The following is a 16,562-nucleotide window of genomic DNA, read 5'->3' on the forward strand; positions in this document are numbered from 1 at the left end:
GATTTTTGTGCTTGATTTTGATTTAATTCGATTTATTTTATGATTCATAATTTTAATCGGATTGATTTATGCATAAAAGTGTTTTATGTATGATGATCAATTTAATTTTAAAAGTTAGAATTAAATTGGGATTAATTTTATGAAGAACCCTAATTTTAAAGTTGAAGTGATTTAATTTTAATCTTATGGACTGATTTAATTTAATTATGATAAGCATTATTTTAATTAAATTAAAACACAAAAAAAAAAAGTTTAAGGTGGTCGGCAACCGCGGCTGGGTGGCGAGGCCACGGCGGCTGCTGACCAGGTGGGAGTCCGAGAGGGAGGGAGGGAGGGCAGGCGGTCAGGGGTGGCTATGGGCAGCAGCGTGCAAGCATTGCACGGCTGCTGCTACGGCTGCCAGAGCAGCTGCCCGCTGCTGCCTTGCGGCAGTGGCTGCTGTTATGGCAGCCAGCCACCGTGGCTAGCTTCGGCTAGCCAACCACGGTGGCCGGCGGTGGTGGCTTGCGGTGTTTCAAAAAAAAAAATTAATTCTCTTATTTTAAAATTATTTCAAGATAATTGTGAATTATTTTGAGATAAAATCAGTTTTATTTTGGATAAGTTAAAATATTTTGAAAATATGATCTTTTATTTTAAAAGATAAAGTTGGTTTTATTTGGATAAAATCTTTTATTTTAGGATAAAATCAAATATTCAAAGTTTCTATATTTGATATTATCCATATTTAAAGTTGTTAAATTGGTAACTATCCTAATTAAAGTGGTTAATTTTGGATAAGATTGACTAGGATATTCTGAGCATATTCCAAAAGGATAATAATTGATTTAAATAATGTGATTATCCCATAATTAGATTAGGATATAATTGATTTTAAAATTATTTGATTGGCTAATAATTAGGATATATAGAACCTCCTAAATTTGTTAGGATAATCATAAAAGATTAAATATGATTTATCTTTCTAGATTAAAATATGATTTGATTCTATCTCACGAATAAATTAAATATATGATATTTAATAAACGGTCATGAATAATATATGATATTATCTAATTATGATTAAAATATGAGATATTTTAGGAAATGCGTTGACTTTATTATGAACAATCGATGTTGTAGTTTAGACAAGCATGTTGAGTGATTTATTATATGGCACTTTTATATAATATATGATATTATGTTGCTATATATAGACTAGTATGGCCCATAGATTCTTAAATACGATCTGCGCATCGTGATGTATTTTTGTAATCTAAATACGGTCTGCGTACCGTTAAGTATTTTTGTAACTTTTATTTAAAGTAAATAGAATAGTTATTTAAATAGTGTTAGTCCAAAGAAGCCCAGGAAGTGAAGGCCCAAAGGAGCAAGGAGGATGGAGATCCATGATGATTCAAGTGGGAGCTTTTTCATTTCTAGTTTTCTTAGGACTAAGGGGCCATACTATGTCATGATTTATTGCATTAGTAGATTATGCATGTTAGATTTTATTTATGTTGATTGATGATGCGCTAGAGTTCACTAAATAATCACAACATAATAAATCTAGGTCCTAGTAATATTGAGATAACTTTTCCAATTAAAAACCCGATGAAACCTTTGATATTTTATGATGGGTCATGCCTCAGCTGGGTGTCATATTATATCTTAGGGGAGTGGGGGTAAATCACGTTTTACACTTTTAATTGGATGTACTCAAAAAGGTTACCTAAAGAGTTTAGAACCATGAAACTAAGGGTAATAATTAAGCATGTGATGATTAATTATTCAACCAAGAGTTACAAGAGTTGTAATCAGTAAAGAGTTTACTCACCTTGAAAATGTAATGGTTGATGGTAGGGCCTCAGTCCGGGCAATTATTGCACAAATAAAGGAACTTGGAATCACTTAAAATTCAATTGGGATCAATTAATCATTGAATAAAGTGTTTTAAAGTTACCAAATGAATGAGCTTATGGTACTTTAAATTTTAAATTAAACATAATTATTAAACTTTGCCTTATTTTGACATAGATGGGTAGCCGTAATCACAATGACAACAATGTTTACAACCTTCGACCATTCCTTGAGAAGGATAGGTTGACAGGGGAGAACTTTTCCACTTGGGAAAGAATGCTAAGACTTGTTCTGAAATCTGAGGGTAAAGAGGATATCATTGATACCCCATTACCAGGACCTCTGCCAGAAAATCCAACTGCGGCAGAGATCAAGAAGCACAAGAAAGCTCATGACAGAGCTATACCTATCACTTGCTTAATGATTGCTACTATGGAGCCTAGTCTTCAAAAGCGTTTTGAGGACCAGGATGCCTATTCAATCATGCAAGAACTCAAAGCTTTGTTTAAGAAACAAGCTAGAGTTGAAAGGTATGAGCTCCACCGTGAGATTCTAGATTGTAGAATGGAGAAGGGAGCCATAGTTCATGATCATGTTTTCAAAATGATCGGCCTAATTCAAAGTATGGAGAAACTGGGGCACCCATATAGTGATGATTTGGCAACAGACATCATTCTCCATTCACTACCAAAAAGTTTCAACCAGTTTATCATGAATTTTAACATGACTTCTACTGCAAAGACTATGAATCAATTGCATGCAATGCTGGTTAGTGCTGAGAAACAAATCCCTAAGGAACCTAAGAAGGAAGTTCTTATGATTCAAAAGGGAAAGGGGTTCAAGAAGAAGGGGCAAAAGGCTAGTGCCAAGAGCAAGGGCAAGCAAGTTTCCAAGGCTCCTAAGAAGCCTAAGACGTCTCCAAAGCCCAAGGCTGCAAGTGACAGTGAATGCTTTTACTGCAAGAAGAAGGGGCATTGGAAGCGAAATTGCCATAAATACCATGAATTCCTCAAGAAGAATGGAGCATCAACCTCAGGTATAATGTTATAAACATTTTAAACATTCACTTAGGTATGAGATACCAAGTTGCAGTGCTTAACATAGTGATGTTGCGCAGGAACTGCAAACAAGTGAAGCCAGCTTGGAAATGGAGCTTGAAGGTGCACTAGAAGTATTTGAGTGGCCAGAGATAGCTTCATAGTTTTAAATTTTGATTAGTTTATCATGATTTTAGAACAATTTCCAGTTTTGATGAGACAATATTTCGGTTTTCTTTTTTTGAATACTGAATTTGGTTTACTTGGCTTGGACAAGTGTTGATCCATGACCAAGGTAATAAATTGTTTTCATTTTGCTAGATATGAGTTAATTTTGTTTTATGACATTGATATAAGTAGATCACAAAATAAGATTTAGATTATTCAAAATACAGTTACTTATAATAAGTAAGGATAGGTCACATTAACCATTTGCACATCTAAAGTTATGGATGGACTCTCATTCTTATATGATTATGATTCACTTTAGAATTAGAAGTCATGCTTGATAAGTTAAGATGACCAAGTTGCCTTTTAGCAAAAAGGGTAAAAGAAGCTAAAATGACCTTTTGGTACTCATACATATGATGTATGTGAATCAATAAGTTCAAAACTAGCAAAGGGATTTAACTATTTCATTGCTTTTACTAACGATTTAAGTAAATATATCGATAATTACTTAATGAAGTAAAGCTTGGAAACATTGAAATGTTCAAAGTTCCAAAATGAAATGTAAAATCAGTTTGAGATAAACCATTTAACACCACAATATGATTGCTGTGATAAATATCTAACTCAAAAAGAATGATCATCTAAAGGGAATTGTTGAATTAATTCACAATCTAGAAACATTACAATTAAATTGTATGTTTATGAAGAAGGAATCAAACTTTGCTTGCCATTGTTCGATCCAAAATTTAATGATTTACAAATATCGTTTTGAGGATATGCATTAGAACAACAACAATTGCGAATATACTAAACAGGAAACTTAACCAAAGCAGAAGAAAAGATGTCATAAGAATTATGATTTGGAAATGTTCCAAAAGTTATCTTTTCTAAACAGGATTAAGGGTTATGAAATCAATGTAAAATGTTTACAAAGATGACATAATACACCCTAAATCAGAAAAAGCAGTTCTTCATGGGTTTTCTCATGGAAACTAAGAGGTATTATTCCTACAATCGCGTAGAAACAAAGTGTTTGTTGCTCGCGATAGTGTCTTATAGAAAGAATATCTTCCTACAAAGCCAAGTGGGAGTAAAGTTGATGAGATTCGAGACAAGCAACAAATGGATGTGGATAACACTACATCAGAGACGAAGGCATATGAAATCAGCAAATTTGATAAACCATGTGTCGAAGCAAGCTAATTCCACTAGCGAGGCTTCTATCGTCCCACTAGAATGAAAGGCTTCAAAGAGTTGAAGAGAATAATTCTATTGTCGCTCATACCTATCGTAGGTTACTTGGGATCAAAACAAACAGTTTGTTGAAATTCTGAGAAAAGGTGGATTCTAAAATTTTCCTATTGGAATGGTTGGAACCCATGCCTACAAGCAAGCTTTGGATAGATGCCAACTCAGGAAATGGCTTAAAGCCATGAAATCCAGTAAAAATGTGTTAGTCCATAATAGTCTTACAAATAGGGTCAAACCTATTAGTTGGGTAAGCCTATTCGGATTATTCTAATTATGGATATCAAAATCACTTTCATGAAATGTTCTTGACGGTGAGAATGTATATGATACATCCTAAGAGTTTTGAAATCCATAAATTCCTAGAAAGTTTTGCAAACTTCAGAAATTCATTTTATGGATTGAAGTAAGCATAAGGGAGTTGGAACATTCGTTTTGATTAGGCAATCAAACAGTTTGATTTCCTTAGTAGAACGAAAGAATTCTTGTAGAGACAAGAAATTTGGTGGGAGAAATTGGTCTTTTTAGTCTAGTATGTAGTTGACATACAGTTCATATGAAATGATATATCAATGCTTGAATGAGTCAAGCAATGATTAGAAAGATTGTTTCAATATGATAGACTTAGAAGATGTTGAGTACATATTGGGAATTAAGATCCTTGATGTGAATCTTGAAGAATGATTGTAATGAATCGAGATACTTATGTTGATAAGGATCTTGACAAGTTCATGAAGCAAGACTCTAAGATAGGATATCTTCCCATGTTTCATGGTAATACACTCAGTAAGACTCAACGCCTTAAAAAGCTAATAGAGTTGAGTTGTATTGATAATGTACCTTATGCTTCTGCAAAAGGATCCATTAAATGTGCCATGAAATGTACATTGCAAGATGTTGCATATGACTTGTGCATGTGTAGCAGAATTCAAGCAAACTCAGAATAAGCATACGGAGAATTACCAAGAAAAGTCCTTGAGTACTTGAGAAGCACTAAAAGGAATATTTCTAGCTATTGTGTTAAATGTAATGTAAGCAAGTTGTCAAAAGGTCACACGAATGCAAGTTTCCAAACAGGCAAGATGATTCTAGATGGTGATCTAAATGCATGTTTGTGTCTGGATGGAAAAGGACAGTGACCTTGGAGAGTTCAAAGCAGAGCACTGTTGCATACTCGATGTCAGAATATGTGTATTAAACTATAGTCAGATAGTTACAGAGGAAGTTCGGATTAAAATGTCATGTGACTAACAGGTCACCTTTGCCCAAAACAAAGGAGCCAGAGTCACATCACAAATCCAAACTTATAGATATGAGATATCACCTCAATTATGAGATCATTGACAAGCGGAAGGTCGTGTTCTGCAAAGTTTTATTATGAGTGAGAAATCACTAAACCCCTTCCATGGACTAAGATATGAGAGTCATATTAAAGTCTTAGGATTGAAGCAAGTTATGTAATTTAAGTTGTATATGTTTTGAGAAAGCATATTACATGAGAAATGCATTAATTTGCAGAATTATGTTTAAAATAGAAATTATTATTTCTCTTATTTAATTATGATTTTGGAAATTAAATAAAATGTCCAAAATAATTATGAATTGATGGGCTCATCAGGTTGATGACCTGGTGAATTGAAACCCCACAGGTGAACAAAATTCATATATTATTTAAAGTTCCTAGTTCGAGATCATTAAAGTGGACATAAATGATTTCAATAAATGAACTAGCATGTAAGATTGATTGGATAGCGCAGTTTCATGGGCTATAGGGGCATAGTGATGCTCGGTCAATCACTTGGATATGCATGAATGATGCATGATCGAACTATTGACCTACTTTGAAGTTCAAGTATAGAGCTTCCGTATATATTAGTGGATTCCTTTGACATGAGTGGAACATTGATTTCATTCAATGGATGTTGTGACTGTGGTACACTCAAATGTCTAGCCGTAACTGGAGATTATAAAGGGTGTTTCCCGGGTATTTCAGAAGTTGAGTGGGAGTCATGTTACCACAAGATTGGATATAGTCTACCTATTAAATTAGGAAATGTGTCATGGCCGCTTGAAGAGGGAGAATTCAGAAAATACATGGCCGCGTTCAAATGCATTACACAGTAATTATTTGATTTTGTAATTCTAACTCAGATTTCAAGAAACGATTTGTAGATTAATATGATCTCGACATGTGATGCAATCATATTATCAAATCGACACATATATTGACTTAAGGAATTTGAATATTGCACCCTTGTCTCTGACAAGTGGGAGATTGAAGGAGTTATGTCTTCGTCGTGTGCAATTACTAGATATATAATTGGATCAAATTATGGAGATAATTAAGTTCGTACATTTGGGTCGTCGTTTTGCCATAGCTAGAGGTACTAACGATCTTTGGACTAGTAAAATAGCCCAAAGCCCAATTGGACGGATCCTATAAGGTCACACAAAGGGGCTAGATCGAGCATTAGAGGACGAGGCCCATCACGGGCCTCATCACTCTAGGTGGTCGGCCATATGGAGTGGACAAGGGAGTTTTGGGCTTCGTGCCCTAGTCTAATTATAATGAGATTATAAATAGAATAGGTGCCTAGGTTTGTAACAAGTAAGCAATTAACTGATTAGTGTGATCAAACCCTAATTAGCAAACACGAAACCCAACCCCTCTCATAGTCCTCTTTCTCACGGCTCTCTCCTCCTCCTAGGCGTCGGTGGTGTGTCGTGGTGGTGGTGGTTCGTGCGGTGGTCGGTTGACCGTAAAGGTGGTGATCGCGGTTCTCCTCAATCACTCGACCAATCTAGTATTGGTGGACGGCTCGTTCGAATCTCGTGGACTAAGTAGAGGAGCAACGCTTGGGGCTCTATTCTCTCCCTGATTTGCCTGTCGAATAGCTTCATGGAATTCACGCGTCAAAGGTATGATTATGTGTCTTGTGTGTTATGCATGTGATTCTTGGGATTGGTACTAGATTGAATATGATTCATGTTTATTTCCGTTGTGTAGTACCTATAAACCCCTACAAAGACATCTATTATGTACAAGACTCTTTATGAATATTTTAAAGTATCTTCTCTAGAATACTCTATCAAAAGAACCTCTTAGAGTGGCCCAAAACCTTCTAGAAGCTTTCCTCGTTTTTCGAATTACCAGCTGTCAAAAGTCGTACTTCAAGACCTACCTTAGAAAACCAACACCACTAGCTATGGTCTTCCTTAAACCAAAATACGATGGACCCCTCAAATTAGAACTCATTTGGACTTCGTTGGCCTCCTTAGTGACCCGTTATTATGTTACTGTCAATTGAGTATTCATCAGAAATATAAGACAGAAACAAAATAAAGCTTAAGAGGGAGAAGCGTGCTGCTGGGCACCAAGGGCAAGCCCCCTAGCCTCGATTATGCCTTGTTGCCTAGTGACCCAAATGACACCTATCCTTGGTGTGGGAGATGATTTGTGACAACAGTCCATCTTTACGCAAAGCATTAAGCTCAAGAACAAATTTAATCCTAAAATTAGCTAAAATATGCAAAAATCATAGGAGAGAATGAATTATTATTTTCAATACCCAATAAATTGTACGATGTGCTTTCAAATTGACAACCATTAATCCATTATTGTACTAGGATAAATGGGTTACTTATTTCGATTGCTAAATTTATTTTCCTGTATCCACTAAGGCTGAGCAAAACTACCCAAAAAACCGAAAACTTGTTCTGTAACCGTTCCAAAAATTAGGGAGCCCAATCCGATATCCGTTCCGATAATTTGTTATCCAGTATCACTTTAAAAGTAATTATTACCCAATCCAATCCGATAAGCATTTTTTTAAAATTTTATTTCCCTACTTAAATCTATTTTTTTTTTTTAAAATCTAAACTTTTACGACCTGTTCTCATTGACTGAACTCAGCTGAACTGAATTGAACTGAACTAAACTGAACTGAATTGAATATTTTATAAGAGAAGGAAATTAAGAGTTGAACTGAACTGAATTGAAATGAATATTTTATAAGAGAAGGAAATTAGGAGCTGAACTAAACTGAACTGAACTGAATTTCAACGTAAGAGAACAGACCCTTACTTTACCTCATAATCACTTTAATATATCAGTGATAGTACTAATATTTAATCAAGATCATGTGGTATTGTTGTTAATTAGTGTTGAATGATATCATAATCACTACATTGTTTAGTTTAATTATTATTATTGGATATCTTATTAGGTACCCGATAACCAAACCGAAAATTGGAGAACCTGAACTTATCGGTTCGGTTTATGGATCGCTTTTATTAATTTTTGTTATCGGATACCCGTCCCATGCTCATCGACCACCTCCGAATGTATGGCCCCCATATAGAGGAATGCCAGTTTATGCACCTGAACTAAACAAAATCATACATGTGACATGTCCCATAAAGTAACACCAATATGACCGAAATTTTCAGCATCAACAATGTAGCTACAATGCACACCAACATAACCTCACAACTGTAATGTAATGGAACCAAAAAGCCATAAATTACAAATCAAGATTGATGCATTAACTCATGAAAACTATTGAGCGACACAATCTTGTAATATATCCGAATCTTGCAGCTTTCACTGAATCCAGATCCTTTGACTGCAAAGCAAAGCGTAAACAAGATAAGAAGAGAGAGCCTATGCATTAATCAAGCAATTAAAATTAGAGACTTAACCGGTACATTAAGTACTGGAAAAGCAATATATGATGACAGTAGAACATTTCCTCAGATGAAGAGATTAGTAGCTTCCACTATGTGACACAAATGGAGTTCTTAAGTTATGTCTCATGTTATCCCTAAAATTTATCTTATTTTCTAAAAAAAATGGTGGTTTAGCTTACCAACAGGCCTTTGACAACTGCACAAAACTCTCAGTCTGCAAGAAAGAAAAAGTAACAGTCAAGATATGTACTACATTGAATATTTGTTGGTCAATTTTTTTTTTAAAATAACATGTTAATCAAAGGTAACCATGCATGCAACGTAGTATGGCTAAGGCTACAATACAAAAAAGAGTGAAAAGATTGACACTAAAAGATTGACTCAAAATAGAAACTTGAAATACAAGAAGTATACAAGATCAGAAAAAGATTACTGGAATTAAGAACAGCATCAGTGATTTGAAATGTAAACAGGTATATTGGTGTAGACTTGCAAGTCATAACACTTTCTCATGCAGACAATGTCAATCAGATGGCACGAAAGTGGCCACATAAAAATTATATAGGCCCAGAGAAAACACATTTATCCTAGGTTTCATAGCAGCTTGAACTTCGGTTTAAAAATTATAGACTAGTCTTGTACAATGCACCTGCATGTGAAACAAATGCTACAACAGAGAATAAAGAATGCAAGGGTTCACTCTATATATAATCTTTTGGTTAGTCTATTACTACGTAATTGCCAAATGATTCTTTGAAAGAAATAGATTGCACCCATTTATCTTGCATTTTACCCTGCTAGTGATCCAGAGCCGAGACCAACTTAGAGGTACCCTAGTAAAGTAGGGTCACAATATACTATATACTTTGTTTTACTTTGCCCGCAACACAACACTTTGTCATGCACTTTAAGGAAACTTTTATACTAGGTATACAGAAATTAATTGAAATAATTTTACCACCTCTAAGAAGTATTAAGTTGTTACGATTTAAACTATTTAGCTTAATTCGTGTATTTAACTTTTCTAATCAATTCATCAAATAGCATGCCAAGAAGGTGTGTTGCAAATGTAATAAAACAGAAGTACGTATTATCTTAACATGTACCTGATCAACAAATTTGAACATAATAAACTCTTGGGTCATTAGAAACATGAGATGTCCTTACATATTGGGTCAAATAAAAAAGGGTGAGTGAAACTTGGGAAAATGACAACATAGAGGGGGCATTTGGTATGTGGGAATTGGGGTTGGGAATGGGACTTTTAATCCCACTTGTAATAAAATCCCTTGTTTGTTAGGTGAGAAGGGGATTAAAATGGGGAAGGTGATTGGGAATATATGCCCTCTATTCCCATCAAAATAATCCCAAGGGGGGCCTGGTATTATGATATGGGAATTGGAAAGGGTGGTAAAATGACTATTTTGCCATTAATGAAAAGAAAGAAGGAAAGGTTTTGACAAAGACACTTTTGTAATATTGTTATTTAATACCTACATATTCCCACTCAACAACCAAACAAAGGCTTGGACTTATTTTTATGAATTCCCATCAACTATTCCCAATCCCCATCCCACCCTTTAATCCCCAAACTCCCATTCCCACATGCCAAATGCCCCGAAAGGATTTTTTTTTTAGGTTTGGGAAGGGGGGGGGGGCGGCTATACAGACATTGATTTATCCATACAATGCACATGACAGTAACTTTTAACAAAAGAGATCTTGAGAATTCACATGATTTTGATGATCAGAAATCTGAATTTTGAGTGATTGTAAACTGGGATAACTACTGATGCAGGCAATGCAGCATAAAAACATCTAGTTTTTCAATTTTCATGTAATCAACCTTACTGATATCTGACTAAGTCGTTCTTCGATCATTTCTTGAATAATAAGAGAAAAAAAAATATGGAGCCTTGACCAAAAGGTGGATTGCGAGGAAGGACAGAGGGAAAAACAGAGCTTTCAAATCTCCTAACAAGATGTTAGCATGTCTTTTACACATACGCATCAGGGCATGGAAGTCATTATAAATAATAACAAACACAGTGAAAACTTGGCAACAGCTTCCTAACTCTAGTCACAGCGTTCTTGCAAATCAGTTCCCCTCCTTCGCCTCACAATATACGACATACTAGAATGCTCATATCAAGTTTTAAATACTTTTCAGGCCCTTAAATCAGCACTCAACTTGTTGGGTAGTGAGCCAAGGGAGGTGGACAGTGGACTGTAAGGAAAGAGGTAAGAAGTGGGAAAAGATACTAACACAATGAAACTATGGTAACAGCTTCTTACTCTAGCCACCGTGTTCTAGCAGCAAATTGGTTCTCCTTCCTCGTCTAACAGTTTTACTTGGTGGGGAATTGATTGCCATGTAAAAGCCATACTAGAATGCTCTTACCAAGCTTAAGATGCTCTTCAGACACTTGAAGCAGCTCTTACCTTGTCAGGTAGAGGGAGCCACTGAAGGTGGACCGTAGGAAAAGAGGTAGAGAAACGGGAATGTCTGAAGTAGGTGAATCAAGAGGTGCTTAATGATTGATGTGTCATTTAGTGTCATATATTCAGAAACCCAATTTGCATCCATCCTTCTGCACTATCATATCTTTATACTATTATTGTTAACTTGTACAATGTAGTTGCTAGAAATTTTTCACTCAATAAGGTTAACACAAAATCACACCATATCACCATGAAGATGCTACTTTAAAACCCTGCACACTTCTCTAGAACACAAGCAGCATACAGAATGGCATGTCCTTACAACCTTTTATAAACACAAGTAAAATACTGCTGGGAGTTTCTCATCAATTAAACGACTTACATATATCGTCCGCTTAGGAGTTTATGACAAAATATCTTTTCCCTTTTAAATTTTAGTCATATAAATATACAATGCATGTAGGCATTCAATATCCAATAATCCCTACATCTGCTTTTGTTTGACCCATTGGAGTCTTGTTACTATTTTGAATTTTGGTCAGGTGGAGTTGATGAGAGAAAAAATTGATGAGACCAAATGAAGGGGATGTATGAGCAAAGTGGTGGTGCGTCATAGTCATTTATAGTATGGGACAAACTCAAAGAAACAACCCAAAAAGGAAAATTGGGACTAACAAAATGGGATGAAAGGAGTATAATGTACATACTCAAGTGTACACATTGCAAGCTAATGTCTTCATTTCCTGCATCACTATATAATAATCAATCTACAGTATTATAGCGGAAGAATTAAAATTAAAAGTTTGTGCTAATCGGTAATATATTAAAAGGCTTACATTTGATTCAACCAAATCAACATGCTAAGCTATATAAATATTCTATGAAGCTATCTTCACTATACATCCAAGTATTAAATTAAAGTATTAACGTCAAAGATGCCATGGGCAAGATCATTCAAGCAAGAGTAGCAAAGCTGACATAATTTTAAAGATACCAAAGCACTGCCGTACATGTGAAACTCATATGACCACCACCTGTTGATTTATCTAATATCTTTGTTAGGTGAAGAAATTCATGTTATTTTGTTCCATACTCAACAGCGAGATTAAAACAGAGCAAGGCCAATATAAAATGAATATGTGCAGCTGACAGATAAACACAGAAAAATAACCTAATTTTGGCAGCAAAACTGTGGCGCAATGACCTCCTAACACCTCCCCCATCAAATCATCAATATTATTAATTTAATTTGTGTCTAAAGGCCGTAATATCAGCAAAGTACTTGACGAAGACAATAGATGAATCAAATCCTATCCAGCCAAAAGGCCATTGACTTGGTTTAAATTACGTGCTTTACAAGATAATTCCAATACTAACATTTTGAAATAGAACTAAATTAAATTAAGTTTTCCAATACAAGATTCATACACAAAACTGAAATTTGAAGCAATTAACAAACATCTAATGACCCACTAGCTATGCATAGAAGATTTAATAATTAGATTTAATAAGTACTCAAAAGTCAAGCCATTCAACCATACATTATACTATTACAACATCTCATTGGTTTTCTGTCCATAGAATTAAATATGAACTACTTCAATTTCCTCAATTAGTACCTTTTCATTTGACTAAAACCAGCATCATTGATCAATCACCGGTTTCACCTACTGGTAACCTTGTCAACTGCTCAATTTAGTTCTCTTCATTCTTTGAGCTATTTTGATTTTGATTGATTTCTTTAAAGCAATCTAATAATTAGCACGCTATAATTATTTTTAATCTAACAACCAAGATCAACATATCATTTACCAAATTCCAAATGATCATTTTTATACAAATTAATGATAACAGTAAAAAATAAAAAAAATAAAAAAAAAAAAAAAAAAAAAAAGTCAAGCTAATTGATAATAAACCAATTCCAAAACCAATTTTGATTTCAGGTCGAGGAGTATAAGCCAAGAGTATGTGCAATTGTAGTTTCCTTTATTTCGAACTTGTAATTGATTCTTTTGTCTTTGTATTGTTCGATTACGATTTCTTATGTAAGTGCCGAATGGCTTATTAATAATGAATTTAAATCTCCCCCTTCAAAAAAAAAAAAAAAAAAAAAAAAAAAAAAAAAAAAAACCCAATTCCAAAACCAAATTCAAGTGGGAGAAATAATAAGAAGAATTAAAGGAAGAAATGACCTTTGTGCAAGTGCAACTCAGCAACATCCTCATGCAACCCATCCTCTTCCGGCACAGGATGCAACGATCCAACTTCGCCTTCAGCACCGGAACCGGCACTCTCTTTCTCCTCGGGATACCGAACAACGACAACAGGGCAAACACAATGATGAACACAATAATCACTGACACTCCCAAGCCTCCCTTTAACACTCCTCCTAGAAGCCCCAAACCCTCTACTCCCCATAATCACAACACTTAACCCTAACCTCTCAATCTCCAAACACAACCTCTCTTTCATATCATGATCCTTCACAACATGAACCCTAAACGGAATCTTAGCATCCACAAGCGGTTTCGCTAACTCAGCAATCTTTCCCGCCGTAAAACTATCGAAATCATCCTCGATTTTCTTCTTCTTGACCTCATCGTCATTAGACCCATCAACGGCGTCAGCGGCAGCAGCGGAGAAGTGGGTAGAGCCCCAGTCAGCGCCGTAGAGGATGGAAGTGGGTTGAACGTGGAGGAGTGTGACGGAGTCGGAGGGACGGAGGTAGTTTTGGACGGCCCATTGAACGGCGAAGGCGCTCTCGTTGCTGAGATCGACGGGGATTGCGATTTTCCGGTGGGGTTCGTCGCCGGCGGCGGCGGAAGTGGTGGTGGAGGAAGACGGTGGAAGTGGGTAACGCGGTGATGATGGTTGGATTTCGATGGTAATTGGTCGGTCGAGATTTGGTTTTGATGGTGAACTCATTTTAGCTAAATTGATGAATGTTGGATTGGATTTTTTTTTTTTTTTTTTTTGTTGCCGGGAGAAAGAAAGAGCTGGAGAGAGAGTGTGAGGGGGAGGTGTTAACAGAGACAGCGCAAGCAGGTGATGTGTTTTTGGTAGGGGAGAGCATGGGACGGGTACCCGTTCCGATAACGTTATTGGTTCGGGTACCCGATAACCGTTAAGGCTAAAACCGATTCCCGAAACCATTTCGATAAGGTTCGGGTACCCGTAAATTCGAATACCCGAAAATACGGGTACCCGAACCAAATATCCGAACCGAACCAATAAGCTGATTTTTTTTTTTTGGGTCTTTTTATTTATTTAAAACCTGCTTTGCAATTCGTTTTTAGATGCTTTTTAGTTTTTACTAGTTTTTTTTTTACTTCCTATTTTTTGAACTATAACAATTGAACTTAAATACACAAATAACAAAAATAATTACAACTATCGCTGTCTTCCGCTTTGGCAACCTACCAGTCCCTGTCCTTGAGGCTGCTGCCTCCTCACCTCTCCTACTTGGCTGCCTGAACTCCTCCTTGTACCCACCTGCTTAATAATATTTTTGTCCAAACTTCCACCTGTTTTTCTAGTATTAATTATTGTTATTAGTACTATGATTTTTTTTGTAACAAATAACAGCCTAATAGGCTGATATTTAAACCTGAATACACATATAACACATCACTCAACCCGATTACAAATGAACAAATACTTGATACAAACATACTGTTTCTTTAAAAAAAAAAGTCCATAGTTAACAATAATAAACCAATACATAACAAAAAAAAAGTCCATAGTTTATAGTTTTAAAACAAAAACAGTCCATAGTAATCATATTTCATAAAATACTCCAAGCCTTCAATGACTTCCGGCCTTCAATACAATCACCACCAACCTTCATGATTATAAGTTGCTGCCTCTAATCAATTAATCATCATCAACAAAGAGAGAGTGTTCCTCACCAAGAGGTAACATTTCTTCAAAAAAAAATTAAAAAAAAGTTAATGAATAATTAACAAGATAATGAGATTAAAAAAAAGAGAAAATATTTAAATGTTACCTGATTCAATTTTTTCCATATCTTCAAGTCTCTCCTCAAGTATAAGAGGACCTTGAGATGTACGTAACCAATCTTGTGCACAAATCAAGGCTTCAACCATCTTAGTTGAGAGTGAGCTGCGAAATGAATCAAGCACTCGACCACCGGTGCTAAAAGCTTATTCGGAAGCGACTGTTGATACGGGAATGGCAAGTACATCTCTAGCCATGAGAGCTATTGTTGGATACCTTTCACCATATTTTTTCCACCACCCCAAACAATCAAAGCTTTTTCCGGCGGGATTAACTTCTCTATCATCTTCTAAATACTTGGCCAACTCATTTTTCCCTTGTACTCCAACACATGAACCCACCTGCCTTTCAAACTCTGATTCCGCAACATCTACATCAGAATCCATATCTTCTACTTCCTCCGAAAAATCAGAAGTTTTAGGGAGAATAGACTCATTTGGAGGGTTTTCAGAAATATAAAGTTCATACATGTCATTCAGAGTTTGCATCACTTTATCACACAAGTACTTAGCTTTTTCAGAATCATATTGTTGATTAATTGCCCATTTAGTATATCCCATTTTCCGCCTAGGATAAAGAATGACAGCAATATACAACAAGAGATTCACATTATCAACATTTTCCCAATACTTGTCATGCTTTTTCTTCATTCCACTAGCCATTAAACTCACCCCCGCATCATTACTCAACATTTTTTTCTTGATTAACACACTAATCCCAACAAGTTCTTGTAAATACACATTAGAGGTGATATACAACGAGCCGGAAACTCGTAGAGTAGCATCATAGAATATTTTAAGTAAAGGAAGAAAAGAGGCAACACGATCCCAATCACTAGGTTCAGGCACCTCGCCTGTCTTAAGTAACTCATACCTAAATTTACCACCATCTGAACATTCAAGCAAATCAAAAGCCCTACGATATGCCAAAGCACCTTTCAGCATTAAAAAAGTGGAATTCCACCTAGTATCCACATCTAAACAAAGAAAACGTTTTGACTCCAACTTTTCTTGTTTAACACAACTCATGAACTTTTGCAATCTAGCACCCGATGATCTTACATACCTAACAGCACAACGAATTCTTTTTATTGACACATCACTTTCTTTCAATCCTTCT

At 35.6% G+C, this 16,562-nt stretch overlaps 1 protein-coding gene and 1 long non-coding RNA gene across 2 annotated transcripts; both read right to left on the reverse strand.

Moving 5' to 3' along the window:
• Positions 1-8,682: 8,682 nt before the first annotated feature.
• LOC110693952 (universal stress protein PHOS32-like) lies at positions 8,683-14,643 on the reverse strand. Its single transcript, XM_021871137.1, has 3 exons — positions 13,619-14,643; positions 9,164-9,198; positions 8,683-8,920 (listed from the first exon to the last, which is right to left on the reverse strand). Exons 1-2 carry the CDS (start codon positions 14,577-14,579, stop codon positions 9,194-9,196), a joined length of 966 nt encoding a protein of 321 aa, XP_021726829.1. The 5' UTR covers positions 14,580-14,643; the 3' UTR covers positions 8,683-8,920; positions 9,164-9,193.
• Positions 14,644-15,081: 438 nt separating this feature from the next.
• Positions 15,082-15,807, reverse strand: LOC110693959. Its single transcript, XR_002505706.1, has 2 exons — positions 15,433-15,807; positions 15,082-15,349 (listed from the first exon to the last, which is right to left on the reverse strand). It is a non-coding gene; the product is annotated as an uncharacterized LOC110693959 (long non-coding RNA).
• Between the last annotated feature and the right edge of the window lie 755 nt (positions 15,808-16,562).

This window comes from Chenopodium quinoa, unplaced genomic scaffold, assembly GCF_001683475.1.
Source record: "Chenopodium quinoa cultivar QQ74 unplaced genomic scaffold, ASM168347v1, whole genome shotgun sequence".
NCBI lineage: Eukaryota > Viridiplantae > Streptophyta > Magnoliopsida > Caryophyllales > Amaranthaceae > Chenopodium > Chenopodium quinoa.

Coding starts and splice junctions, on each gene's coding strand:
- LOC110693952 (XM_021871137.1), bottom strand. CDS start 14,579: ATGGTTTCGGGAATCGGTTTTAGCCTTAACGGTTATCGGGTACCCGAA.